The sequence below is a fragment of the Heloderma suspectum genome, chromosome 1 (genome assembly GCF_057233095.1).
Source record: "Heloderma suspectum isolate Gila_16-S chromosome 1, 16-S_ref, whole genome shotgun sequence".
Classification (NCBI taxonomy): domain Eukaryota; kingdom Metazoa; phylum Chordata; class Lepidosauria; order Squamata; family Helodermatidae; genus Heloderma; species Heloderma suspectum.
The window spans coordinates 413,257,617-413,284,887 of record NC_139458.1 but is presented as its reverse complement, the minus strand read 5'-3'; the positions used below and the strand labels follow the sequence as shown (position 1 = coordinate 413,284,887).

General features: G+C 45.3%; 1 protein-coding gene across 2 annotated transcripts in view; it reads right to left on the bottom strand.

The window, feature by feature from the left end:
* The window catches only part of TTC7A (tetratricopeptide repeat domain 7A), a 258,341-nt gene that overhangs the window by 65,923 nt on the left and 165,147 nt on the right, over nucleotides 1–27,271 (bottom strand). Inside the window, exons 17-19 of one of the 2 annotated variants that reach the window (XM_084829019.1) lie at nucleotides 24,678–24,775; nucleotides 18,796–18,930; nucleotides 8,401–8,479 (exon numbers count right to left, since the gene is read on the bottom strand). In XM_084829019.1, the coding sequence (XP_084685145.1) occupies nucleotides 8,401–8,479; nucleotides 18,796–18,930; nucleotides 24,678–24,775 (312 nt within the window). The remainder of the gene's footprint in view (nucleotides 1–8,400; nucleotides 8,480–18,795; nucleotides 18,931–24,677; nucleotides 24,776–27,271) is intronic. The other variant, XM_084829018.1, reaches the window with a different exon arrangement.

The following is a 27,271-nucleotide window of genomic DNA, read 5'->3' as shown; positions in this document are numbered from 1 at the left end:
ATAAAACAAAACAACCAACCAATTTGAAACCCAATTACAAACCAGTTGTTCCTCACTTTATACACCAATGCCTCTGGCTCTGACTTGAACAAATAAGTTTTCAAGCCTCATTTAAATTTGTCCAACTCTGGTTCCACATGGAGGTATAAAGTGAGAGAATTCCACAATCATGGGGCAAGATGAGAAAATGCCTAGAGCCTAGAGTTTTCCACTTTAGTCCAAGGAACCACCAAAACTCTGGAATCTGTGGACCGAGTTCTCCTAAGGGGAGCACGCCACACAACCAACTCCGCCAAATAACTGGGAAGATGCAGAGCCTTAAAAGTCAAGACAAGGAGTTTAAAATGTGTCCTTGCCCTGACAGGCAACTAATGCGATGCCCTGTGATAGTGGGAAACATGGGAATAACAGGGCAAATCTAATACAGCACGTACAGCACTGTCCTGTACTAGAATAAGAGGACGGAGTGAAGAAGAAGGAAGACTGGCCAGGAGACTATCACAGTAATCTAGGTGGGAAACAACAAGGGCACGAACGAGAAGCCCCACCATCTTGGGGGTCAGGAAATGGCAGATCTGGTAGATATTCACAAGATGAAAACTATTTTCATCTTGTATTCACAAAGGAGTGAAGTGACAGCCGATCATCTACCAGAACCCTGAAATCCATGGCCTCTGAGATGGGGGTCACCTGACAGCCCTGGAAGAGAAGGGGAGAAACACTCAAGGGATGGGCAGGGTGATCAGGAAGAAAAAAACAAGATTTCCGTCTTGTCCATACTCCATAGTCAACTTTAACCAATGGGAGGACATCCATGACAAGATGAAAGACCTTGACCTGAGACCCTGGATGTCCTGCGTTGACTTTGGCAGACTCCGGGTGCAGGGCTAACATTCAGCAAATGTTCAAGCACGCAAATTTCAGTCTAATGAGATTCAGGCTAGGGATGTGCAAACACACCCTAGCTCGGGTTCTCCGGGCACCCACTGAAGTGCCGCCCCCACTCACCCCCCAGACCCAAGCTCAAGCTCCCACGAGCTCGGCAAGTCGCCCGCACTCACCCCATCCGGTGAGTGCCTGCCATTTGCCGCCTTTTTTTAAAAATGGAAAATAGGGAGTTTAAAAAAATGCACATATTTAAATATGCGTGGTTTGGGGCCGGGAAAGCTTAATATGCACAATATAAATGCCTCTGATATTGCATATATTAAGCTTTCCCGGCCCCAAACTGCACATATTTAAATATGCACATTTTAAAAAACTCTCTTTTTTCTATTATTATTTTTTTAAAGCGGCAAGATGGTAGGTGTTCGCCAGATGGGTCGTGGTGAGTCCAGGAGAGCACGAGCCGGTGCGAGCGAGGGCAGGGGCTTGGTGGGCACAGTCCAGGGGGGTGGAGGTGGGGGGTCCCCCGACGGACTTCCGGACCCAGTCGGGCATCCACAACATCCCTAGTTCAGGCCAAGGCAGGAGAGGTCAAGATAGCAAGCAAAGGTCAAAGTACAGGCAACCATCAGATAAGTGGGGTCAGGCTAAGGCAAAAATGGTCAAGATAGCAGGAACAGGTCAAAACACAATTAGGCAGTCAGATACATTACACAGCCCAGAAGCAGAGTCAAGAAGGATTCCAAGGGTCAGTAGCATGGAGCACTAACCACAGGGCAAGGGCCGGGAGGCAAGGTAGAAGGCACAGGAGCTACAAGAACAGTATTGTTTCCAACAGTGACTAGGCAGACATTGAAGGCTTTTAACCCCAAAGCCTGCTGAGCTCCATCCAGGGCTCACCTGCAGTACATTAGAGCTCTCTGGGCAGAGCCCTACTCAAGAGGAGTTGCTTTCTCCTGAGGAGTCTTTCTTTGCAAGCGAGCACTCTTTCTCACAGGAGCTTTACTGGCCTATTGCTTGAGGCGACGATGCTTCTGGGGGCCAGGAGGTTGCTCAGCCTCTGCCTCAGAGGCACAGCCCCCTCTGCCGACAGGGACAGACCTGCAGCCATCTCCCCCGAGGGCCAAGGCTCCTCACGTTCTGGCAGCAGTGACTGACTTGGGGTGCCCTCAGTTTCTGGGCACTCTTGCTCTTTGCCTGAGGAGGATTCCTCCAGTGGGGTCATGACACTGGAGAGCCTGCCCCAGAGTAGACAATACTGAGAGTAGGTGGACAAATAGTCTGACCTGGTATAAAGCAGCATCCTGTATGAGGCCACAGCACTATGTTCCTATAATACGAAGGCTGTCTGTGGAGCTGTTTGATAAAGAGGGAGGGCTCTACTGAGAGGTCCTACTGCCACTGACTGAAAGTGCTGAGAAGGGCATTGTGAAGTTACTTTTGTTCCCTGCACCTGAAGCAACTTCCCTGGTTGCCTTTAGGGGGACTGACTAGACTTGAAACCCTCACACTGGGAATAGTTTCCTTCCTTCCTTCCTTCCTTCCTTCCTTCCTTCCTTCCTTCCTAACAAGCAACACCATCATTCTCTCATTTTCAGCTCTAACTCCCTGACTCTTTTCAGCATCTCAATACCTAAGCCAATCACCCTCCTAAGAGTTATTAACCACTGTCAAAGAACGCCAGAAGTGTTTACATGGAATTCACATCACAACAATCACTAGCAGCAGAAATTTTTATTAAAGCCCTAAATCTTGGCTTACTTGCTCTTTCTCCCCAAGAACTGACAGGATACAGCTAATTCCAGGTATATATGGAAAAAATTATAACTAGGCTGTGCTTTTTGCAAAGCACAATATGAGAGGAATTGAATTCAAAAGGATCTTGAATAAATAACATTGCACTTGCCAATCCTTGGGAAACAACAATGAACTGATCCATGCAACCATTTGTGATGCAGAAAGGTACCATGTGCTTTCAGTTAATGGCAGCCACTGATGGAGAAGGTGTGGTTGGGAGCATGAGAAGAAATAGTTGCGAGTTGGACTTCTGTTCATCCTGGCTAGTCAGCAAACACCCACAAAGCAGGATTTTTAACACTGTATAAAGCTGTAGGCAAAGGCTTGGGGAAAAGGAGCTATGCAATCTCTGAAGAGGGAGATAACATTTTATTATTTATTACATTGCTATACTGCCCAATAGCTGAACATCACTAACAAACAACCACAAATCCTGCAGTCACATCATTAACTTTGTATGGTCACTGTATTAAAGCCCACAGAAAGAGCATCACTAGAGAACAAACCATTTCCCTTTAACCTCTCAAGGCACAGACTGTGGATCAAAGCCACAAGCACAGACCCTATGCCATACCCAGAATTCAATCCACAAGTCTGAATAAGTGCGTGCGTGCACGCGCACACACACACACACACACGGAGTGCACAGAATTTTACGCTTGCTTTATAATTCAGCATCCTGAGAATACCAGCTTTCAGTACCACCTTGGGCTGCATACCAAAGATGGCCAGAAGACACAAGATGGCTGCTTATCAAAGGACACACTACATGGGGAGATAATCAGTGCTAAGCAGGGATGCTTGAAGAATGTGATCTTTGCACATTCTGATATAAACTGACCTGATCTGCAGCTCCCAGACTTTTGCACTTTCTGACTGTTCTGACATAGTTCTTGGCTTGAAGAATGTATCCAAAAATAAGTTTCAAATGCATGGGTCAGAGATCTGCTTGGAAACCACCAAGAGTAGGCCTTTAGTACATTGGCTCCCACCCTATGGAATGCCCTTCCATAGTACATGCACCTATGCTACTTTGTTTTCAGCATTTTCTGAAGGCTATTCTTTTCAGGCAAGTATCTCCTGAGTAGTCGAAATCCCAGACACTATTTTATTGATGTTCTCTGCTTTTATTGATAATCTTTTGTGTTCTGTATTTTAATTTGTTGTATGCCTCTCTGATATCTTTTGATGTGGAACAGTTTATACATTTTATAATAAATAGATAAATAAAGCATATTAAAAAAACAGATAGCCCTTTGGTCTGATCCAACAGGACTCTACTTATGTTCAAAATACACATTTTAATATGAATTTTTGTCCATTTTCTTTTAAATTACAGATTAATTGAATGTGGAAATGGGACAGAACAAACTTATGGATGAGCATATGCAAAAGTGACAAGGACCAGAAATCAACTGATTCACTCATCCCTCATGCTGAGAGGTTCATACTAAACCCCATTGTTCAAAGGTCCAAATAAACAGCCCCGAATTTCAGGTTTTGTCTTGACCATTTTCAGAGGGGTGTTTAAACATCTGGTGAATGTTTGAGCATGAAATGAGTGGGCTTAATTTACATGCATAAAAACTAGGCAGATGCATTAAAATATCTTGCTGAGTTGGGAGCTAAATGAGGATCACAGGAGGAATATTGCATAAGGGTATTACCATATTCGTCAATCTGTTAGCAACCAACAATATAATTCCAATTTACAAAAAAAAGGGAGGGTGAGGAGGGGAAGAAGTGAAGAGCATTTCCAGCTTTTCAAATGCTGTGAATCTGTGTGGGCCCATAAATCCTTTTCAGTTGCAACAATTAAATACCAAAAAAAATTAAAACCAGAAGTGTAACAAGACTGGATCTAAATGAGAACAACAAAGCGCATTCATGGCAGAGGGATGTATTTAAACCCCAGCCCATGTATTTGCAAGCAGAATGATAATCAATAAAAGATGGCGTGGGCGGTTTAATTTGTACAAACAGTTATTTCTTTTCTTTTTAATGTTGAAACACAGCTCTGCACCTTAATGTTTTTTTGTGGGTTTTTTTAAAGAAAATAATACAGCCTGAAGGAGGCTAGATCTTCCTGACTGAAGGAGAAGGATAATGGCTGGAAGATTTTAAAGCTGAACAGGAAAGGACAAACGTATAACCAACAAAGAAGAGAAAATGTATGACAAAGGGAGATTATTTAGAGTGCAATCTTATCCACATTTAGACAGAAAAAAGTGCCACATCTCCCAGCATTCCCCAGCCAGCATACATATGATTGCGCCCTTAGCTTTCTTTGTTTTTTTAGGTCATCTGTGTGGCAAAAATTGTGAGTTAGTCATTTTCTTTTGTGGGCTTATTTGCAGAGCTGTTTTGAATATGGGGACAACACCCTGTTAGCCCCCAGACCTCTCTGATGACCACTCCTCAGATAATGACCTCAAGCCAGGATAATCTGACCAGGAGGTCTCATGACTTCTGGATCCACCAATCATGTAGTCAGAGGAGGAAATCTCTGTAGATCAGGAATGGGGAGCCTGTTCCCCTCCAGATGTCGGTGGACTACAGCTCCAATCATCCCTGACCACTGACCACACTGGCTAGGGCTGACAGGACCTGGAGTCCAACAATATCTGGAGGTCCAACGGTTTCCACACCGGTTTCCACAACAGTTGTAGACCTCACTGAGGAGCAGAAAGCTTACAAAGCCTCAAACCTGGCACTGGCGGTTCACAGCCTTCAGGAGAGGTATAAGCAATTAGGGGGTGGGGGTGCTAATCTGGACTAGAACCCTACAGTGTATGTGTGTGTGTAGGGGGCTTTGCCCCTTTGTCTCCTGTTGCAGTCCTGATATGGACTGGGTCCCCATTCCTGCAATATAGATAGATACATTTATCACAATCGCAGATCAGCACATTGCCTGCAATATATATTGCCATCTCCTTTAATGCAAGGGTGGGCAACATGTGGCCTATGGGCTGCACACGTACCCCTGCCCCCCCCCCACGCCACACCAAAATCCAGTGGCAGGACAGTGGTGACAGGAAAAAAAGGCTCCTTTTAAAAGCGAAATGCTGTGGTTTGCTGCTGAAATTCAGCAGTGTCATGGCAAAAAGGAGCTATTTTAAAACAAAATAGTCCCCTTTCCAGCCACTGCCATGCTGCTGAAATCTGACAGCAAACAACAGCTTTTCGCTTTTAAAATCAGCCTGTCACTGCTGCCCCACTGCTGAATTTCTGTGTGTGGGGTGGGGAAGGCTTGAAAAACCCCTATCCCGCCACTAGGGTCCTGATCCAGATCAGGCCCCTGTGCTTACCCTAGACTAAAAGAGAAAAATATGTATGTAGCTGCTAGCCACGTCTTTAAAGTAACCCATGGTCTGGCCCAAGCTAGTGATCATCATCATATCCTGTGGCAGTGAAACTATAATTAACTGTGTGATGTGCTATTTCCTTTCATCTGGTCTGAACCTACTGCTGATCAGTTTCACTGGGCAACCCAAATTCTAGTGTATCCTGTCTCCAAACTATTTGTTATTCTGTATATAAACGTCTGATGATCAGTTTCATTTTGAAGCTCTTCCCAGTAACTCCCCAAAATGAGTGTGCCTTTTCCCCTGCTTCTGCACACTAAATTGACATTTTCCATCAGCTGTCCATGCCACCAGTCTCCCAAGGCTGTTGGTTTTCATCAAGACCTCCACTGGAGAAAGCAAAAGGCACTATTCAGAGCTATTCACTGTTGCTACCATGCACACATCCAAGACAGTGCACTGTCCCTTTAAATCTCTCACAGCTTCACTTCTGGAGTGCAGCATCATCACCCCACTTGGGGCATATATGGATTCAGTTGAGCTTTTAGGCGGTAACAGATCATCTCCTACTGACTGTGGAAACTCTTCCAGGCCTGTAGTATTTGAGTTGGAAATCAAAGTATTTGTTTCCTGGGTTCTGGAGTTACTCCACCCACCAGGCTGGTCACTGGCTCTCCCTGACAAGGACGGACTATAAAGGCTTCCTGTTCAGGCTGGGCAACAACAGTATTCACCATGTCTGATGACTCCAGGCTTAGTGGCTGCCTGTAGCCTAACTTTCCAAGTAGTAAGTCCAATCTTGGGCTCAGGAGTAGTTGTTCAGTTGTTAAGTTGTGTCCGATTCTTTGTGACCCCATGGACCATAGCACGCCAGGCCTTCCTGTCCTCCGCTCTCTCCCGGAGCGTGCTCAAGTTCATATTCATTGCATCAGTGATGCTATCTAGCCATCTCATCCTCTGCCGTCCCCTTCTCCTTTTACCTTCAATCTTTCCCAGCATCAGGGTCTTTTCCAGGGAGTTTTCTCTTCGCATTAGGTGGCCAAAATATTTGAGCTTCAGTTTCAGTATCTGTCCTTCCAATGAGCAGTCAGGGTTGATTTCCTTTAGCATTGACTGATTTGACCTCCTTGCAGTCCAGGGGACTCGTAAGAGTCTTCTCCAGCACCACAGTTTGAAAGCATCAATTCTTCAGCGCTCAGCCTTCCTTATAGTCCAGCTCTCACAGCCATACATTACTAGGGATGGCAGATAACTCCGCCACGGATCTCGGGGAGGCCGAATGCCAGTGCATTCGGCCCCCTGAAATCTGTGGTGGAACGGCCTGCCACCCCCACGGATCCCCCCGGGACGAGACTTACCTGGGGTGGATCTTCCGGGTGGCTGCCGCCGCTGCCATTTGCAGGTTTTGTTTTGTTTTTTTTACACAGATGCGATAGGCTATGTAAGTTTTTACGTAGCCTAAAACGTCTGGGTTAAAAAAAAAAAAAAGGCGTACGCAAATGGCGGCGGCTATGGCCGCCGCCATTTGCGTTCCTTATTTTGGGCCGTCTTAGTCTACGTATATAATTACGTAGACTAAGACGGCAAAAATAAGGGGAACGCAAATAGCGTTTTTTATTTTTAAAAACATTTTATAGTCAGTGGCTGGCTGGGCAGACATCTACACATGATTACAGATGGCCATTTTATTATTTTTACCTTTAACATACATTATCCTTTTCTACAACAAAATGGTACTTATCCCCAAGTAAATGTGTTTACCATCAGGACAGCAGTAGCAAACTCAATTTTATTCCTGTAGTCATGATGGAGCTATGACTTAAATGAGTTTTAAATGCAAAACTGTACATACGCAGGGTATTTCTTTTGGGGGTTTTAATCAGAGTTGGCAAAAGGTTTTGTTTTTGTTCTTTGATCTAAGATCTCAGGAATTTAAAAGCAGTTATAAAGCTTGGAATGGTGGGTTGTGAGGGAGAGTAGGGAAACGTTAGCTCTGTGCTCCCCAACTGAAGTAATAAACATAACGATCTAAACTCCCCACCCCATCATTACTCCCAGGGTCTAAAATTACCTAGCTGTACCACTGTGGGGATTTAGAGACTATCAAAGAACTTTACAAGGTCAAGGGCTGGAATCCTTGTCTTCAGCTTGTCAGGTTTCACACAACTACATTGGCAGAATGTGTTGCTTCTCCTGGGAACACTGATCAAAGTGCAAGACATTACTGGGCCTTCTTCTCCCTGCTAGACGTTCATGCTGCTCTTCCACCTGCCAAAGACTTCTACTTACACCTACGGATGTCAGAGAATTCCGCCACGGATCTCGGTGCATTCGGCCCCCCGAACTCTGTGGTGGAACGGCCTGCCCCCCCGCCCCCCTGCGGACCCCCCCCCCCCCCCGGGACAAGACTCACCTGGGGCAGATCTTCCGGGTGGCAGCGGCTCCGGCGGCGGCCGGTCTTCTGACTGGCTGCCACCACCGCCATTTCCAGGCTTGTGTAAAAAAAAAAAAAGACGTGATAGGCTACATAAAGATTTATGTAGGCTAAAACGGGGAATCAAAAAGGGACGCAAATAGCGCCCACTACGCTATTCGCGTTCCCCTTTATTTTCGCCGTCATAGTCTACGTAAATATTTACGTAGATTAAGACGGCCAAAAAGAAGGAATGCAAATGGCAGCAGCCATAGCCGCCGCCATTTGCGTACGCAGTTTGTTTTTTTACGCAGAGCCCTCCGCGGCCGGAAATCCGGCTGCGGACGGCTCTGGCCTGGCCGGGCTGGGCCTGGCCAGCTGCTCTGCGGAGCTGCCGCAGAGCACAGCCGGCCGTTCGAGGATTCCGGGGGGAGGAACGGAGCGCCTCCCCCCCCGGCCAGGATTCCGGGGGAGGGACGGAACGCCTCCCCTCCCACCATCAACATAATCCGCGAAAGGTAAGTCACTTTCGTACATCCCTACTTACACCTATAATACTCACCCCTGTTAGATTTCTGTACAGGCTTTGGTATAGGCCAAGGAAGCCAGAATGGCATGAATAACCTTACCATGATCACATTGTGCTAATGTCTGTGTCAGGGTTCTCCTTATGACCTGACCCCCTGAGCAACTCCTTAAGAATCTCTTGGCTCCTTAAGAGTCCCACCTTCCTTGTTTTAAAGTTCCCCTTCCCAGTAATGTGGGGTTTAGGCTGTAGACATGGGGTGATTGACACTCTAGACACAGGGTTTAACCACAACAGTTTACTGGTAAATTAAAGCAAGCAAATTACAACTAAAGAGTTGTAATAGAGCTGAGTTGTAAACAATAGAGTTGTAAGAGTTGTACAATAGAGTTGTAAGAGTTGTACAATAGAGTTGTAAGAGTTTACAACTAAAGAGTTGTAAACAATAGAGCTGAGTGATACAAAAGGCATTAAGAGAAACTAAAAGTTGCAAAATGCAAGTTCCTTTACCCTACCTGTGCTTAGATTCCTCTAGGCCGCTCCTTCCTGCTCTGGTCTTCTGACTCTACTCTTACTGGCTCTCTCGCTCTCTTTATATACCCTCCTCCCTCAAAACCAAAAGTACTGTTTCAATCATGAAGAAATTAAACTTAACTGGGAAACTGAAACAGAAACTTAACTGGAGACTTGAAACTATTCTTCTTAAGGATACCCCCTCCCAACAAAAAACTTGCGGCCTCTAAGCCTGACCCTTTTTCCCTTTGCCTGTGTAGGCCTCAAACTGTGAGTCAGGTGAGCTTTCTTGGCAACAGAATGGATCAGCAGGCTTCAGTTCACAGGGAACAGAGGCACAATCTTAGATATACACTGACTCAGATGGCTTTAAAAGGGGATTAGACAAATTCATGGAGGGTAAGGCTACCAGTGGCTACTAGTCATGAGGGCTATATGCTACCGCCCAGTATTAGAGGCAGCATGCCTATAAATACCAGGCACTAGGGAACAAAAGCAGGCGAAGGCTATTGCCCTCATGTCCTGCTCGTGGGCTTCCCATAATTATCTGGTTGGCCACCATGGGAGCAGAATGCTGTACCAGAGAGGTCTTTGGTCTGATCAAGCATGGCTGTTCTTACGTTCTTATAATCTGCCAGCCCAGAGGAAAAGTCTAATGAATTATAGTGGGGGCAGAGAGGTTAATATTTACTGATGGCCCCCTTAGCTACTGTTTAAGAAAGCTATAGGAGGGCCAGGATTTGATCTGCTACCTCGATTCAGAGCCCTCCCCACCTGCACAGCCCCACTGTCTGGATCTCTCTATCACACCTCTCTGTAGTCATGTGCCCGGCTGAACAGGGTGGTCTGCTTTCCAGCTCTGCACTGTTTTGTTTACTTAAGACTTTAGCCATGTTCAGTGCTTGACTTATAGTAGTAGGGGACAGAGAGGACATGGCCCACTTACTTACCTTTTGTGATGGTCCCCTAAGCTACTGTTTTTAGAAGGCTATAAGGGAGGGCATGACTTGGCAAAAAGTAGGAGGAGTCAGAGGGTGCGGCTTGTGAATTTTATTAAGGTCCTTGTCATCTGAAGCCCTGGAAAAGATAGTGTCTTGGGAAGGACCCAAGAATACCCATTTGATCTGTGTGCAAAGTTCAGACAACAAGGACAAATTGAGACATTTTCTCAGAGGTATCTTAGGAGAGCCAAAACTTTGTAGTTTGGTGTTTTAGAGAGAAGGAGGCAATGAGCAAGCTACAGCCCCAAACCATGGGGGGCAAGGAAACTCACTTGAATCTCTGGAAATCTGATGCTGAGGTAGCCACTGGATTCTACAGCTTGCCTTCATAACCTGGCTGGTAGGAGAAATAGGCATTTTCTGCAGAAACTCAGCATCATCCACTATTACCCAAAAAAAATCAGGCTAGCAGTGCCTGCAGAGGACTGGGCCCTTGAACCCAGGTGGTTCAGCCTGCAGAAATCCACTTTAAAAAGCCATTATGTTTGGGGACAGAAATCCAGTTGTTTCTGCCTTGGTAGTGATGGAGAGAATGATTCTTGACATTGCTTTAGAAAGCATACAGAGCTGCAGTGTTTAACATGAGCCAGCACTCAGTTGTGCTCCTTTCCATTGCACATCAAGTGACAAGTCAGCATGGCTTGTCCAGCAACAAAAGGCTGTCAAAAGTTATACAAGTCAAGAAATAACTTTGCATGTACAGTCAGGGCCAGAAATACTGGAACAAGAATAACTGTTTTGGCAGTTGGCCTCTGGACACCACCACATTGAAGTTGAAAGGAAACACACCCAGATGGGAGTGAAGTCAGGACTTTCAGCTGTAATTCAAGGGGTTTGACAAAAGTGGGGCACTAACCATTCAGGAAGGACAGCCAGTGGCATACACACACACCCATTGTTGGTGGCTCATAAGTAATGGAACGAATGGCTGACAAGCAGCTGCATGGCCAGGTGTGGCCTGTTTCCTGGGTACCCCATGACCAATCAAGCAAATAAAAGGCCTGCAGGTGGTTCGGAGTGTTATATTTGCATTTGGTAGCTGTTCCCTGGAACTCACAACATGAGGTCCAAAGAGGTGTCCATGCGAGTGAAGGAGGGCATCATTAGGCTGAGGAAACAAAATGAACCCATCAGACAAATAGCAAAAACAGTGGGAGTGGCCAACACAACAGTTTGGAACATCCTGAAAAAGAAGGCATTAACTGGCAAGCTCAGCAACAGCAAAAGACCTGGAAGACCACGGAAGACAACTAAAGTGGATGACCGCAGAATTCTGCTCACGGTGAAGAGGAACCCTTTCACAACATCTAGCCAGGTCAAGAATGCTCTTGCAGAGGTAGGCACGTCATTGTCAACATCTACAGTCAAGAGACGGCTTTATGAATGTAAATACAGAGGCTTCACAACAAGGTGCAAACCACTGGTAACGCTCAAGAACAGAAAGGCCAGATTAGCCTTTGCCAGCAAACACGTAAAAAGGCCTGCCCTGTTCTGGAATAAGATTCTTTGGACTGATGAAACCAAGATTAACTTGTACCAGAATGATGGGAAGAGAAAAGTATGGAGAAGGAAAGGAACAGCTCATGATCCAAAGCATACCACATCATCTGTCAAACATGGTGGAGGCAGTTATGGCATGGGCATGTATGGCTGCCAATGGTACCGGGTCACTGGTGTTTATTGATGACCTGACTGCTGATAAAAGCAGCAGGATAAATTCTGAAATGTATAGGGCTATACTTTCTGCTCAGATTCAGCCAAATGCTGCCAAACTCATAGGACAGCGCTTCCTATTGGAGATGGATAATGACCCAAAACATATAGCAAAAACTACCCAAGAGTTTTTGAAGGCAAAGAAGCGGGATGTTCTTCAATGGCCAAGTCAGTCACCTGCTCTCAACCCAAGAGAGCATGCTTTTCACTTACTGAAGACAAGACTGAAGGCGGGAAGACCCACAAATAAGCAGCAGCTGAAGGCAGCTGCAGTAAACGCCTGGCAAAGCATCTCGAGGGAGGAAACTCAGCAGTTGATCATGTCCATGGGTTCCAGACTTCAGGCAGTCATTGACTGCAAAGGATTTTCATCCAGATATTAAAGGCGATCCTCAAGTTTGAAATGATGTTGGTTTGTTCCATTACTTATGAGCCACAAAGATTGGTGTGTGTGCATGCCACTGGCTGTCCTTCCTGAATGGTTAGTGCCCCACTTTTGTCAAACCCCTTGAATTACAGGTGAAAGTCCTGACTTCGCTCCCATCTGGGTGTGTTTCCTTTCAACTTCCATGTGGTGGTGTACAACTGCCAAAACAGTTATCCTTGTTCTAGTATTTCTGGCCCTGACTGTATGTTCTGCAGAGTGTTCTGGACACTCCAAGGAGCATTTGGTGTTGTTCTTCGGAAATGAAGGTGAAAAAGTGATGGATTATTTTTTTTTTTTAAGGATGTCTACTCCTGAGCCCCTTCATGGATCACTGCCTTGTTGTCGCGAAGGGGCTTGCGTAACTCAGTGAAGCCATAAGCTATGCCATGCAGGGCCACCCAAGACGGACAGGTCATGGCAGAGAGTTCTGACAAAAAGTGGTCCACTGGAGAAAGAATTGGCAACCCACTCCAGTATTCTTGCCAAGAAAACCCCATGGAATGTATCACAAGGCTAAAAGAGATGATGCCGGAAGATGAGCCCCTCAGGTCGGAAGGTGTCCAATATACTACTGGGGAAGAGCAGAGGGAATTTCCAAATAGCGCCAGAAAGAGTGAAGTGGCTGGGCCAAAGCTGAAACGACACTCAGCTGTGGATGTGTCTGGTGGTGAAAAGAAAGTCCGATGCTGTAAAGAACAATATTGTTTAGGAACCTGGAATGTAAGATCAATGAATCAAGGTAAGCTGGAGGAGGTCAAACATGAGATGGCAAGATTGAACATCGACATCTTGGGAATCAGCGAACTAAAATGGACAAGCATGGGTGAATTTAATTCAGGTGACCATTGTATCTACTACTGTGGGCAAGAATCCCTTAGAAGAAATGGAGTAGCACTCATAGTCAACAAAAGGGTGGGAAAAGCAGTACTGGGGTACAATCTCAAAAACGATAGAATGATCTCAGTACAAATCCAAGGCAAACCATTCAACATCACAGTAATTCAAGTCTATGCCCCAACAACTGAGGCCGAAGAAGCTGAGGTTGATCGGTTCTACGAAGACCTACAACACCTTCTAGAACTCACACCAAAAAAAAATGTCCTCTTCATCATAGAGGATTGGAATTCTAAAATAGGAAGTCAAGAAATCACCGGGATAACAGGCAAGCATGGCCTTGGTGTACAAAATGAAGCAGGACAAAGGCTAATAGAGTTTTGCCAAGAGAACACGCTGATCATAGCAAACACTCTTTTCCAACAGCACAAGAGGCGACTCTACACATGGACATCACCAGATGGTCAATATCGAAATCAGATTGATTATGTCCTTTGCAGCCAAAGATGGAGAAGCTCTATACAGTCAGTCAAAACAAGACCTGGAGCTGACTGTGGCTCAGATCATGAGCTGCTTCTTGCAAAATTTCGGCTGAAATTGAAGAACGTAGGGAAAACCACTAAACCATTCAGGTATGACCTAATTCATATCCCTTATGAATATACAGTGGAGGTGAGGAATAGATTTAAGGGATTAGACCTGATAGAGTGCCTGAGGAACTATGGATGGAGGTCTGTAACATTGTTCACGAGGCAGCAACTCAATCCATCCCAAAGAAAAAGAAATGCAAGAAAGCCAAGTGGCTGTCTGATGAGGCTTTACAAGTAGCTGAGGAAAGAAGGGAAGCAAAAAGCAAGGGAGAAAGGGGAAGATATATCCAACTGAATGCAGAGTTCCAGAGAATAGCAAGGAAAGACAAGAAGGCCTTCTTAAATTAACAATGCAAAGAAATCAAGGAAAACAACAGAATGGGAAAGACTAGAGATCTCTTCAAGAAAATCGGAGATCTCAAGGGAACGTTTTGTGCAAAGACGGGCATGATAAAGGACAAAAAAGGCAGGGACCTAACAGAAGCAGATGAGATTAAGAAGAGGTGGAAAGAATACACAGAAGAACATTGCAGGAAAGATCTTAATGTGCCCGATAGCCATGATAGTGCGGTCACTGAACTTAAGCCGGACATCCTCGAGAGTGAAGTCAAGTGGGCCTTAGGAAGCATTACTAACAACAAAGCTAGCGGAGATGACAGTATTCCAGCTGAGCTATTTAAAATCCTAAAATATGATGCTTTAAAGTGCTGCACTCAATATGCCAACAAATTTGGAACATTCAACAGTGGTCACAAGATTGGAAAAGGTCAGTTTACATTCCAATTCCAAAGAAGGGCAACGCCAAAGAGTGTCAAACTACCGTACAATTGTACTCATTTCACATGCTTCTTGGGAGGAAAGCTATGGCAAACCTAGACAGCAAAGTAAGAAGCAGAGACATCACCTTGCCGACAAAGGTCCATCTAATCAAAGCTATGGTTTTCCCAGTAGTAATGTATGGCTGTGAGAGCTGGACTATAAGGAAGGCTGAGCGCCAAAGAATTGATGCTTTCGAACTGTGGTGCTGGAGAAGACTCTTACGAGTCCCCTGGACTGCAAGGAGGTCAAATCAGTCCATCCTAAAGGAAATCAACCCTGAGTGCTCATTGGAAGGACAGATACTGAAGCTGAAGCTCAAATATTTTGGCCACCTAATGCGAAGAGAAAACTCACTGGAAAAGACCCTGATGCTAGGAAAGTTTGAAGGCAAAAGGAGAAGGGGACGGCAGAGGATGAGATGGCTAGATAGCATCACTGATGCAATGAATATGAACCTGATCACACTCCTGGAGAGAGCGGAGGACAGGAGGGCCTGGCGTGCTGTGGTCCATGGGGTCACGAAAAGTCGGACATGACTTAACGACTGAACTACAACAACATGGTCCCTATTTTCTGGTACTCCATCCCTGGTTAATCACTGCCCCATTTCACCCATTTCCCTCTTGTATCGTATCTATAGGATTGCAAGCCTGCATACAGGGGCTGTATTGTTGCCTTAAGCTTTGCATGGCACCTAGAAAACTTTAGGCACTTCATAAATAATAAATAAAAATGAAAAGCATTCCACATCCTAGAATGAAAAGGGATAGAATCAGAGAGATGGGGGTGGAGGCTTGCAAGCCACTGAATCTAACACAGTGCTTAGTGGAAATCCACTGCTAGAGCTTTCCCACTTGCTGGCCTCCAACTCCCACTTGCTGGAGGGAGAGCACACCACCCCTCTGAGTAATTATATCCATTGTCATACTGCTCTTACTGTCTTGCCATTCTCAGAGGCACATTTGGAGGGATCATGAGAGTCCCACTGCCAGGTGAGGCAGTGGCTGTCCTGAATCAGGGCCTGGGCATGGTAATGGACTGGGTGAGGGCCAATAAACTGAAATTCAATCCAGACAAGAGGGAGGTACTGTTAGTGGGTGGTTTGTCTGCCCAGCTAGGTGATATTCAACCTGTTCTGGAGGGGGTTGCACTCCCCCTAAAGGATCACATTCGTAGTTTGGGGGTGCTCTTGGATCCAGAACTGTCACTTCAGGCACAGGTGAACTCAGTGGCATGGAGCACTTTTTATCAGCTTAGGCTGGTATACCAACTACGCCCTTATCTGGACAGAGATAGCCTAGCTACAGTTATTCATGCTCTGAAAACTTCTCGTCTGGATTACTGCAATGTGTTATACATGGGGCTGCCTTTGAAAATGGTCCGGAAACTTCAGCTGCTCCAAAACAGGGCAGCAAGATTGTTAATAGGGACTGGACAACGAGCTCATATTATGCCGGTACTTCTCCAGCTGCACTGGCTGCCAGTCCATTTCTGGGCCCGATTCAAAGTGCTGGTATTAACATTCAAAGCCCTTAACGGCTTGGGGCCAGGTTATCTGCAGGATCGCCTCCTCCCATATGTGCCTGCCCGGACCTTAAGATCATCCTCAGTGGCCCTCCTCTGTGAGCCCCTGCCAAAGGAAGTGAGGCGGGTGGCTATTAGGAGGAGGGCTTTTTCTGCTGTGGCACCCCAGCTGTGGAATGAGCTCCCTAGTGAGGTTCGCCTGGCACCTACATCGTATTCTTTCCGGCACGAGGTGAAGACCTTTTTATTTTCCCAGGCATTTTAGCATTTTAGCTTTTTAGGCTTTTAGCCTTGCTGTTTTAAATCTGTATTTTAAATCCCTGCACTGCTGCTAGGTTTTATTCTGGTTTTATTCTGGTTGTATTGTTTACTGTGGTTTTAATGTTTTATATAATTTGTATTGTTTTATTGTGTGCTGTTTGGTTTTAATTTTTGTGAACCGCCCAGAGAGCTTCGGCTACTGGGCGGTATAGAAATAAATAAATAAATAAATAAACACACACACACACACACACACACACGAGAGAGGGCCTTCTTGGTAGTTGCTCTGGTCCTCTCTGCCAAGAGAAGCCAGGTTAGCTTCATCTCTGTTGTCCTTCCACTGGCACGCAAACACATTTTTATTCAGACACGCTTTTGGTGTCTAAAATTATTTGCTGCTGAAGGAGGCTTTCATCTGGTGGGTTCTGTTATTTGCTGTAGTATTCTATCTGGCGTTGTAGTGATAGTTTTGTTGTATTTTATTCTGTATTTGTAATTTTAGAGTTATGATTTTAATGGTATTCATGTGTTGTATTGTTTTTATATGAGTTGTTAGCCACCTTGGGCTCCTTGTATGAAAGGGGGTGGGTATAAATATACATAAATAAAACATTTCGTTCTTGTTGCTGTGCTGTTGTTTGTGTTTTTATTGGATGTGTTTTTATGGAATGAGTTTTAATGTTTTAATTATAACTTTGTTATTTTACCTTTATTTTATTGTTAACTGCCTTGAACACTATTTTGAGTGGTAATGTGGGATATAAATTTAATAAATACAGAAATTACCATCAAGACGTTTCTCCTAATGTTTAACTGAAATTTCCTCTCCTGTAACTTAAGCCCATTTGATCTAGTCCTGTCCTCTGAGGCAGCACAGAATGGGCCCATTCACACATAATGGCAGCAAATCGTGGGTTAACCCCCAATTTGCTGGGTTGCATGCCTGGCGTGTGCCGTTGCCACTTTGCATGATCGACCTCAAATTGGAACTTGTTTTGTTATGTGCGAACCCATACACTATGGGTTATTTGTGGGTTAAACAACCCACAGTTAACCTAAGAACTAATCATAGGTTAACTTTGGGTTATTTACCCCATGAATAAACCATAGTGTCCAGATTCGCATGTCATGAAACAACCTCCAATCAGGACAATTGGAGGTTTATTATGCAAAGCAGCAGTGGTATGCGCCGGGCATGCAACCTGACAAATCATGGGTTAATTAACCCATGATTTGCTGCTGTTACATGTGAAGTAGGTAAATAAGTCTTTGCCCTCTTCTATGTGGCAGGCTTTCAGGCATTTGACGCATGCTATCATCTCTCCTTCACCCGCCTGCCGCTCCCATCTTCTCTTCTCTGGACTATCCACACTCCGTTCTTTCAGCCTTTCCTCATATGACTTGTTTTCCATATTGGAGACTACATGGAAATATTTAAGGCCTTGGGTTGGGAGTGTCAGGGTGGAAACTGAGCCAATAGAGCCCCAGAGCAGTTCTGATTCTGAGGAGGAACAGCGGTCTGTGGGAGAGGAGCTCGCTCATCTCTCACAAGCACAGCAGCTGGCAGAGATTCCTCCTGCCAGCATTCCTGGGATAGTGACCCTGGCAGTGAGAGAGCACTGGAAGGGGGCTTGCTGGATGCTCGGCGCAGACACAGGGAGCAATGACAGATGGAGGGTGCCGAAAGGAGGCGTAGCGCTCGTTTGGCGCGCAAACAATGGTCGCGTCCCGAGGACCCAAGGGAAAGAGGGAGGATCTCTCCCTAGCCCATAAGTTCAGGGTCTTCCCGTGATTCTCCTTCAAATGGGGACCAACTGCCTTACCTGGAGCTTAGGCTACTCAGCATTCTTTCCCCAGTGCTGTTCCTTGCTTTGGCGCTAGCGACTAGTATTCTGAAAGAGTCATACAGTAATAAAGGAATAAAGTCTTGGAAAGAATTACTCGTCGTCTGTGTCCTGAGTTGGCTATTGGTGGGGACTGCAAGAGGTAGCTAGGGCGCTCCTGACAGGGAGATGGATGACTGCTATGGGTAGGTATATGGCTTGGAATCCTGAATCCACAACATGAAATGATACCAAAACTGCGTTCGCATTCTGCAACAATGGAGTTTATTCCATTCGGTTTGTCAGAACCTAAACACAAATATAACACATGGAACCATTTTAAAATAATAAACACAATACTTACCAGCCTGCAACCAAATCTGTTCAAGAGTTGTCCAAAGCTGCATAGGCCCTTGTTTCAAGGCAGTACTGTGCACAGTAACTTCAGACATGGCCTGCTCCAGCCGTGAAGCTGCGATGGAAGAGGCTCGTTGGGAGCCTGGAATAAACAGACATGCCATCAATGAAACAAAGTAAGTCTTGTTGGTCCGTAAGAAAAATTCCAATATCCACAGCCAGGCAATACCTTTATTAGGACCAATAAAATATGTACAAAATTGTCAGCAAGCTTTCAAGCTTAACTCTCTAATTATAATACCCTTCTTTATCTAAGAGAAGAGTGTGAGCTCATTTCTCTGCTGCCGTGGAAATCAGCGGTGACAACAGAAATGACTTTGGAAGCATTCCAAGAGCATCTGATCAGGCTGGGTGTAGTCTGCATTAAAGACATTAAAACTCTGCACCAGAACAATCTTAATTCTGCAACTACTATATATCATGAAAACATCTGTACATTTGCATCATATTTTACTTATTTTCTCCACTTTGTTTTGCTATTTTGCTTAATTTATTCTGATTTTGCTTGTTGTGAGGAAAAGGAGCTTTGTTCCCCGACTACCAGAGATTTTATACAGCTCCTCATTCAGCTTCCGAGATTTCACCAGGCATTGCCCCACACTTTCAAGCCTAACTTCACAATAACAAGGACTAAAAACTTGCTTTTATTTAAAACTGAAGTCAAGACTTATGCACTAGGACTGAGCATATATTCTGGATGCAGGTCTCAGGCACAATCCCTGACATTTCCAAATAAAGGGTAAGGCCTAAGGTAGCAAAGCTGGGAAAGAGAATTCTGCCTGAGACCCTGGAGAGCAACCACCAGTTGTAGTAGTCAATATTGGCCTAAAGGGACCAGTATGGTCTGACTCAGCATAAAGCAGTTCATTGGTTTTTAAGAAGCTGGATTTCATGCCCAGTATCACATTCTGTTGCCTTTTGCTTTCCTTCTTTCTTGGGCTGCTTCCAGTGTCTCAGCAGACAGCCATCTTGCCTTCTTGGTTTTCTTTTTCTTTGGGACGTTTTTTGTTGCCGCCTCCTGAACAATGTTGCAAACTTCTGTCCATAGTTCTTCCGGGACCCTATCTACTAAATCTAGTCCCTTAAATCTATTCTTCACCTCCACTGCATATTCATGAGGAATATTAGTGAGCTCATATCTAACTGATCTGTGGGTCTTCCCTATTCTCTTTAGTCTGATTCTAAATTGTGCAATAAGAAGTTCGTGATTTGAACTACAATCAGCTCCAGGTCTTGTTTTTACCAACTGCATAGATGTCCGCTACCTTTGGCTACAAAGGATGTAGACAATCTGATTTCGGTGTCGACCATCTGGTGAAGTCCATGTATAAAGCCGTCTCTTAGGTTGTTGGAAGAGAGTGTTTGTTATGCACAGTGAGTTGTCTTGGCAAAGTTCTATCAGCCTATGTCCTGCTTCATTTTGTTCTCCCAGACCATGCTTGCCTGTAATTCCAGGTGTTGTTTGACTACCCACCTTAGCATTCCAGTCTCCTGTAATGAAAATGACATCTCTTTTTGGCGTACTATCCAGTAAGTGCTGAAGATCCTCATAGAACTGATCTACTTCTGCTTCTTCAGCATCTGTGGTTGGGGCGTATATTTGGATCACTGTGATGTTAAAAGGCTTACCCTGAATTCGAATTGAGATAATTCTGTCATTTTTTAGATTGTATCCAAGCACTGCTTTAGCCATTTTATTATTAATTATGAAGGCTACTCCATTTCTTCTGTGGTCCTCTTGTCCACAGTAGGAGATCTGGTGGTCATTTGATGTGAAGTGGCCCATTCCAGTCCATTTCAGTTCACTGACACCCAGAATGTCTATATTTAACCTTGACATCTCCCCTATAACCACATCCAATTTGCCCTGGCTCATAGATCTTACATTCCAGGTTCCTATGGTGTGTTGATCTTTAGAACATCGGATTCGTCATTCACCACTAGCGCCATCGGCTGCTAGCCATCCTTTCGGCTTTGAGCTAGCTGCGTCATCACATCTGGGGCTAGTTGAACTTATCCTCTGTTCCTCCCCAGTAGCATTTTGACCATCTTCCGACCTGGGAGTCCCATCTTCTGATGGTATACCAACATATCTCTGGTTGTACTGATCCATTTAGTTTTCATGACAAGAATACTGGAGTGGGTTGCCATTTCCTTCCCCAGGGATCGTATTTAGTCTGACCTCTCTGCCATGACCTTCCCATCTGGGGAATCCCGTCCCGTATTTTTAAACAAGCAATGTGCGGAAGCGGAGGAAGATAATAGAATAGGAAGGACAAGAGACCTCTTCCAGAAAATTAGAAACATCGGAGGTAAATTCCAGGCAAAAATGGGTATGATCAAAAACAAAGATGACAAGGACCTAACAGAAGCAGAAGCGATCGAGAAAACGTGGCAAGAATATATGGAAGATCTGTATAGGAAGGAATCCCCCGCAATGCAGCGCAGTTTGGCTTGTCATCCTAACCTGGCGCACGGTGTGGCTGGGGTGGCTTCATACCCACCCTACAACCTCTACTGCAAGCGTGTGGCACCCCTACCATGCCACGCACCGGGTTCAGATGACACGCTGTCAGGGGTGTTTCTGAGTGCAGGGAGTGGGATAGCAGTTCAGATTCTGAAGGAGAACCGCCAGACATGAGGGAGGTGTTTTCCCAGGCTAGTCCAGACATAACTGGGCCGGCTTCTCAGGTTACAAATGCCCAGCTGGCTGAGGATGAGGGTCCCTCTTCACACACCCCTGTGAGAGACAGCAAACAGAAGGAGGTGGGGTTTGGGGAGTCTGATCTAATAGACACCAGGTGCAGGCACAGGGCAAAGAGAGAGAAGGCAGGGGCGGAACTTAGATGGTCTACCCGATTGGCCTTGCATAAGAAGCTGGCTCAGAAGCCTCATGAGAGAGAGGGACCTCCCCCTGTTAAGTTAGGCTAGTGATACCACCTTCCTCTTCAAACGGCAGGCAACTCTCTTAACTTCCTTTTGAATTCCCCTGAAGGCATTCCTTTGTAGACTGAGAGTCACTGAGAATTTGCATCTGTATGACCCTGTGAAGTAATGGATTAAAAGCTATAGACTGAAGCCTCTTGTCTGTGTTTGCTTTTGGCGTTGAAATAAAATGGGGGTTAAAGGAATCCTGACACATTGCGAGGAATTCTACCAATGACGGTCGCACATGCGGCATATGTGTGGGGGCAGGGGGAAAGCCACGATGCCTCCTTTTACAGACATGATCATCCGAACCCAACCTACATGATGATGTATGATCATTCCCATGGGCAGTATTTTAAAGAAGATGGCTTCCCCTATGGATTACCTGAAAGACTGCCTCTTTCCACACATGTCTGCCCAGGACAGTATCATTCCACCAGAATAATGACATTCTCAGTCAATACCAGGTTATTTTGTGTAAACAGAACCAACCGCTTGCTCAACAGGAACTAGTGGTTCTGAAAATAACCCCAGAAATAAGTGCCAGCGCTCATTTCTGGAATGGAGCAGGTCAGCGGAGTTCTCTTCTGCAAGCTCCGCTGACCTGCCCTGCTCCTGAAAGAGCATTGCTGCTCACTTCTGGATGTTTTGAAATAATTTCTCATTGTACTAGCAGTTAGTTCCAGTAGCAGTAGGGCAGTATAAGATACTGCCATAAATTTGCATAGATAACTATAAAATAGCCTATGCAAATTTCATGAGAATCTATGTCTCCTTTTTGTCCTCTTTTTTGGCAGTGTGTAAGAAGACGCCTTACTTGAGGAGATAGTATGGAGTACTGCATCAAGATCAGTAGTGCATTCTGGATCTTTTAGAGTGGCCATTTTCCCTTGTGCTAGTAGGTGAGGAACCCACAAATCTCCAGCCCACCAAGGCCCTTCTCCCTCCTCAAACCTGTCACCCCTCAGAGAAGGACCAGGGGCAAATAAAGCTGGGTTCATCGGGAGGTGCCAACTCAAGGTGCCTGGAACGTCTTTAAGTGGTAGTTCCAGAAGGAGCAGCTCTTCTCAACTGGAAAAGAGGGAACTGCTCTGGTGGCAGGTGTGTGTCTGTATGAATGGGTGATGGGGTGAGAGAAAGTGGGGTGGCCCCACTCACTGCATACATGGGCCCCCAACATGCTTGCAAGAGGTCCACATGGCTCCTGGGGTGAAAACGTTTACCCATCCTGCGCTAGCACAATGCAGCATCAACAGAAAGTTTTAACAAATTATTTAAGGTAAGTTTTTAAAAAATATCAAGGGAGGCCTTGGACAAAGTTCTGTTCTACCTGATGAAACCAAGTCTCAAACATGGTCTCTAGCTGCACTGCAGGATGTAGAGTGAGAACCAGGATTGAGTTCTAAGTGCCATTGGGGGGAAAAAACCACTCTGTCAGATTACATTTGGTTACCTGAAAGACTGCCTCCTTCCACCCATGTTTTCCCATGACAGCATCGTTCCACTGGAATATTGAAATTGTCAGCCAACAGTAGAAGATTGGCTGAATGTAGGAGACAGAACTTTCTGTCCGGATCTTCCTGCTACCAGGAAATGGATCTTCCTACTACCAATCAGAACGACCACAGACTTTAAGCTCGGAGTGCCTTTAAGAGGATAGAAATGTACAAACTCCCAAGGCATTAAGAAGTCACGTTGGTCAGAAGACACTTTTTATTTATAAATAGTTCTTTTCCTCATTCACAAGCAACACTATAGTATCCTTTAGATGTTCCAGATGCTCCTGCATGGCTTAAAGGATGTTCAAATGGTCCAACAGCATAGGTGGGAGCCAATTCCATGTCAGGGCTTCAGATGTCAGGAAACACCAGTACTAGAACCAGGAACCCCTGGAGTTAAAAGCTGGTGCCCCAGCATGGTGAGCTACCTGGGCTATACAATGAGCAGTGCTTAACACCTAGGTGCTTAAGTGATCCTAGGTTCTGGAGTGGCTCTGCCCACCCAGTCCAGCTATCAGTTCTCCCATGACCTAGAGGGACTATAAGAGCTTTCAGGTCAGGGTGGAACTTTGCCTAGGCAACAACAGAACCCACTGGGCCTTACTCTCACTCTGTGCCTAACTACAGCCCAGCACTGACATGCAATCTCAGCATCAAGAAAAGCTGAATTCTGAGACACGCATACATTTTTTGTTTGTTTTTCATTATTTATTCTATAAGGCAAGGAGCCATCCCCTGATCACTGGGAAATATTTTCTGAGATTTCACAAGGCATTAATATTCAAAGCAATTCATATTCAGGCACTCTGCTTGCACATTTGATGAACACACGTAGGGGTAGATGGTCCAAGGAATACCTGGATCCCAAACCTTGTAGGGCTTTAAAGGTTAAGCGTCAGAACTTTGAACAGAGCCTGGAAGTAGACAAAAGAAACAATGGAGTTGCCTCACAACAGGGAGGGACTGACATGTCCTCCACTATATTTCTGCTTGAGTCACTGTGCTATGTATAACAGCTGACAGAAAGCAAGCAAGCCAGACCAGAGTCATGACTTGTGCAGAGAGGGACACACAACAGGCAGGCTCCTCTAGAGGCATGTCATTCTGCTGCATCTCTATAATCAGGAGTGGGTGAATGCTCCAAACAGAGCTGCAGCAGGATGACCCGCCCCTAGTGGATTGGAAGGATGCAAGGTCGGTGCAGTGACTCATTTGGAGATGCAACAGGCAAACTCCTCCATGGGTGGGCACCTTTGGACTCACAGGAGCCTTTGGTTTTTCTAATTACTTTATTCCTCATGGTGCACTAGTGGGGAGTGGAGACATCATCTGAAGTCAACTGCTATGTGAATGTCTACTCTGGGTTTAGGCCACCAGAAGTCATCTATTTTATTTCTCTTACCAGAGTCGGTATCATGGGCATCAGGGAGAGTAAGATACACGCTGTTAAGCTTCTTGATTGGCAATGCCTCTGTCAGGCTGCTTGCTTTCTCTGAATCGCTGTGAGGGAAGAACAACAGAAGCAACGTGATAGATGATTGCTTATGGGAAGCGCAGGGTATATCAGGCCTACAAAATGAGCATCAATCTGATTCACTTGCCGCCAGCTCTGAAAGCTGAAACATCTGTGCATATGAGATAGCGGCTGTCAAAATATGCTGGGGGTGGTGGGGGTGCTGGTGGCTTTCTGTCAAAAGGATGGGAATTAGCTGTGTCACTAGTAACACCGTGTGAGATGTTTCGACAAAGCAAAGTGGCAAGGCAGGTTGGTGGTGCTGGTGGCAATGCATGCACTCGGAGCAATGTGGCGCATTTCAGCAAAGCATGGTTTGCTGCTGCTGAAAATCTGGGTCTTTGCTCCTTTCCTCAATGCACTAGAGTGAAGATCCCATTTCTACACAGAATCACCATCCAAAATCAAGATTTGTTTACATGGGTCAAAAAACCCTGGGATATTGCTTGTTTTGTTAATAACATTAACCTATTTTTCAAGGAGCTGTTTTAGGTCTCATCAATATGTTTAAAGATATGGTCCTTATGTGATGATGACGATGACGATTACGTTTGTATCTTGCCTTTCCTTCAAGGAGCTCAAGGCAGGGTATATGGTATCCCTGCTCCCCGTTTTGTCTTCACAACACAAGTGTGAGGTAGGTTAGCTGGGAGACCATCACTGTCCCACAGTCACCCAGTGAGCTTCATGGCTGAGTGGGGATTTGAACCTGGGTCTTCCTACTCCTAATCCAACACTCTACTACTGCATCATGCTAGCTCTCAATTTCTGGACGAATAATTTTTTTGATAATGTGCAGTCATTTCCCTCCAATATGGCAGAGATGGGGAACCTCTGGCTCAAGGACCTAATGTGGTCCACGAGCTCCCCAATGTGGCCCACGGCACTCTCACAGGTCACGGTCCTTCCCCTGGTCCCATTTGAATCCCCACCGAAGTGTGCAGGAGGTAGAGGCTGAAAACTCTCCATCCAGTGCACCACAACGGGATTCAAATGGGGCCTTCTTTGCTCATCTTTGCAGGTCTACAGAGAGGGCCTGTTTGGACAATCAAACAGTCCACTGTGGCTTTTTAAAGCCACAGTGGGTTGTGGCACATGCTGGTGGCTATTTTGAATATTGAAGCCGGGACCGTGGTTTGTGTCGTCCACACCTGTTGGGGGTGAGTTGTGTGAGGGTTAAGCAACCCTTACATAACCCTAAAACAGGTCACGGGTTCTGCAAGGGTTGTTTAACCCTTGCACAATCCACCCCTGCTGAGTTCAGATGACACGACAAGCCATGGTCTAGGTTTGAACTTTCAGGATGCGCCCATGGGTGCCATCACTTGTTGTGGCTTATGTAAGCCACCGATTGTGTGAACCCAGTCAGAGCCTATGTTATGAATTACCTCTTTCTTAATTTCCCCTTTTCCTAATGTTTAAGTATTAATTGTTATTTTGGGGATTATGTAGTTATTACTCTCTCAGTTTTGCTATTCTGTTATTTTATATGATAACGATTAAAAAAAAGAAATCAAGATTTGTTTGTTTTATTCCCCATGTTCCTATAATCTTTCTAATCAAAGCAGTTTACAGAAATAGATAAATGGGGCTTTGCGACTGTCCAGCACAGTCTGAGGCTGTCCCTCAGAAATTTCCATCTTCTTCAAGCACCTTGAATTGGGCCCAGAAATGAACTGGCAGCCTATGCAGTTCTCTTAAGACAAGTGACATATATGAGACATATATGAGCTCAAGCCTGTCAACGGAGCAAATGGCAGCATCATTTTGCACAAACTGAAGTTTCTAAGCCATCTTCAAGGGCAGCTCTGCTTAGAGTGCATTGCCATAATCCAGTCTACCCAAGCCTGGTGCCCTCCAAATGCATTGGACAACTAACTCCCACCATCCCCAACCAGCCTGGCTATTGGCCATTTGATTGTAATCCATCCAACGCATCTAGAGAGCACCGGGCTGGGGGGCTTCTGTGATCTAATCTTGAAACCGCAATGGCACTGGCCGAGTCTCTGCCATTCCACCAAACTGTATCTATGCAATGATTACAGAACTCCCTGTTTATGTGCAGTTGTACTGTGGAAATGCCGGCAGGTGATGTAAAGATACAGCTGTAAGGGCTAAATAAAAGAAGCAATCATGATTTGCCCAAATACAGGCACTGTAGTTTATTTTTTCATTTATTCTTTTTCCATGGAAAGGTAACATAAACGTACAGGCACATTTGGAGAGAATAACGGGCAGCTGTAGCTGGCATGCCAGGTGCTGGCATTACGCCAGGAAAACTTGCTGCAGAACTAACTTTTCGCAAGATTCTAAGTGTCATTAAGTGTCACTTCTAAGTGACTCATTAAGTGTCACTTCTAAGTGTCTTTAGGTCCCTCTATGAGGGCTAGAAACTTTAAAAGAGCAAGCATGCAAGCCAGGGTAGCAAGAATCAGTGAACTACATGAGACTCATGTAGTCCTCTTATTGTCCCTGCTTCCAAT